This window comes from Ceratina calcarata, unplaced genomic scaffold (assembly GCF_001652005.2).
Source record: "Ceratina calcarata isolate Rehan_Ccalc_2016 unplaced genomic scaffold, ASM165200v1 scaffold11681, whole genome shotgun sequence".
NCBI lineage: Eukaryota > Metazoa > Arthropoda > Insecta > Hymenoptera > Apidae > Ceratina > Ceratina calcarata.
In genome coordinates, this window is record NW_017132637.1 from 1 (window position 1) to 474 (window position 474).

The 474-nt window shown below is 30.6% G+C and overlaps 1 protein-coding gene across 1 annotated transcript; it reads left to right on the forward strand.

Moving 5' to 3' along the window:
• Nucleotides 1-29: 29 nt before the first annotated feature.
• LOC108624484 (putative signal peptidase complex subunit 2) lies at nt 30-471 on the forward strand (the record flags this gene model as incomplete). Its single annotated transcript, XM_018023845.2, has 2 exons — nt 30-376; nt 456-471. Coding segments are annotated over 2 exons (363 nt in total), but the record flags the coding sequence as incomplete, so codon positions are not given.
• Nucleotides 472-474: the final 3 nt, after the last annotated feature.

Sequence of the window (474 nt, forward strand, 5' to 3'; positions counted from 1 at the left end):
TGAGTCTGTGAACAATATAATCTTTGAAAATCTTTCTTTTACCTAAGTCGAAACTGAATTTATTGTTTCAGGTAATTAAAGTTAATAAATGGGATGGTTCTGCTGTGAAAAATGCGTTAGATGATGCAGTCAAAGATATTCTTATAAAGAAGTATAATTACATAGAGAACTTTGCTGTACTGGATGGAAGATTAGCCCTGTGTGGAGTTACTGTAATAGTTGCAGTTGTTGCACTGCTGTCTGATTATTTGTATCCATTCCCAGCATCTAAATCTATTTTAGTCTCTTGTGTATGTTTGTATTTCTTTCTGATGTTTCTTTTGACATTATATACAATATACAAAGAAAAGGGGATATTTGTTGTAGCTATTCAAAGGTAAACTTTAATTATAAATAGTAAATTTATTGTATGTACTGGTAAATAACTTTTGAATATTGTGTTCTGTACATTTCAGAGATCCAGCAGGTTTCAAC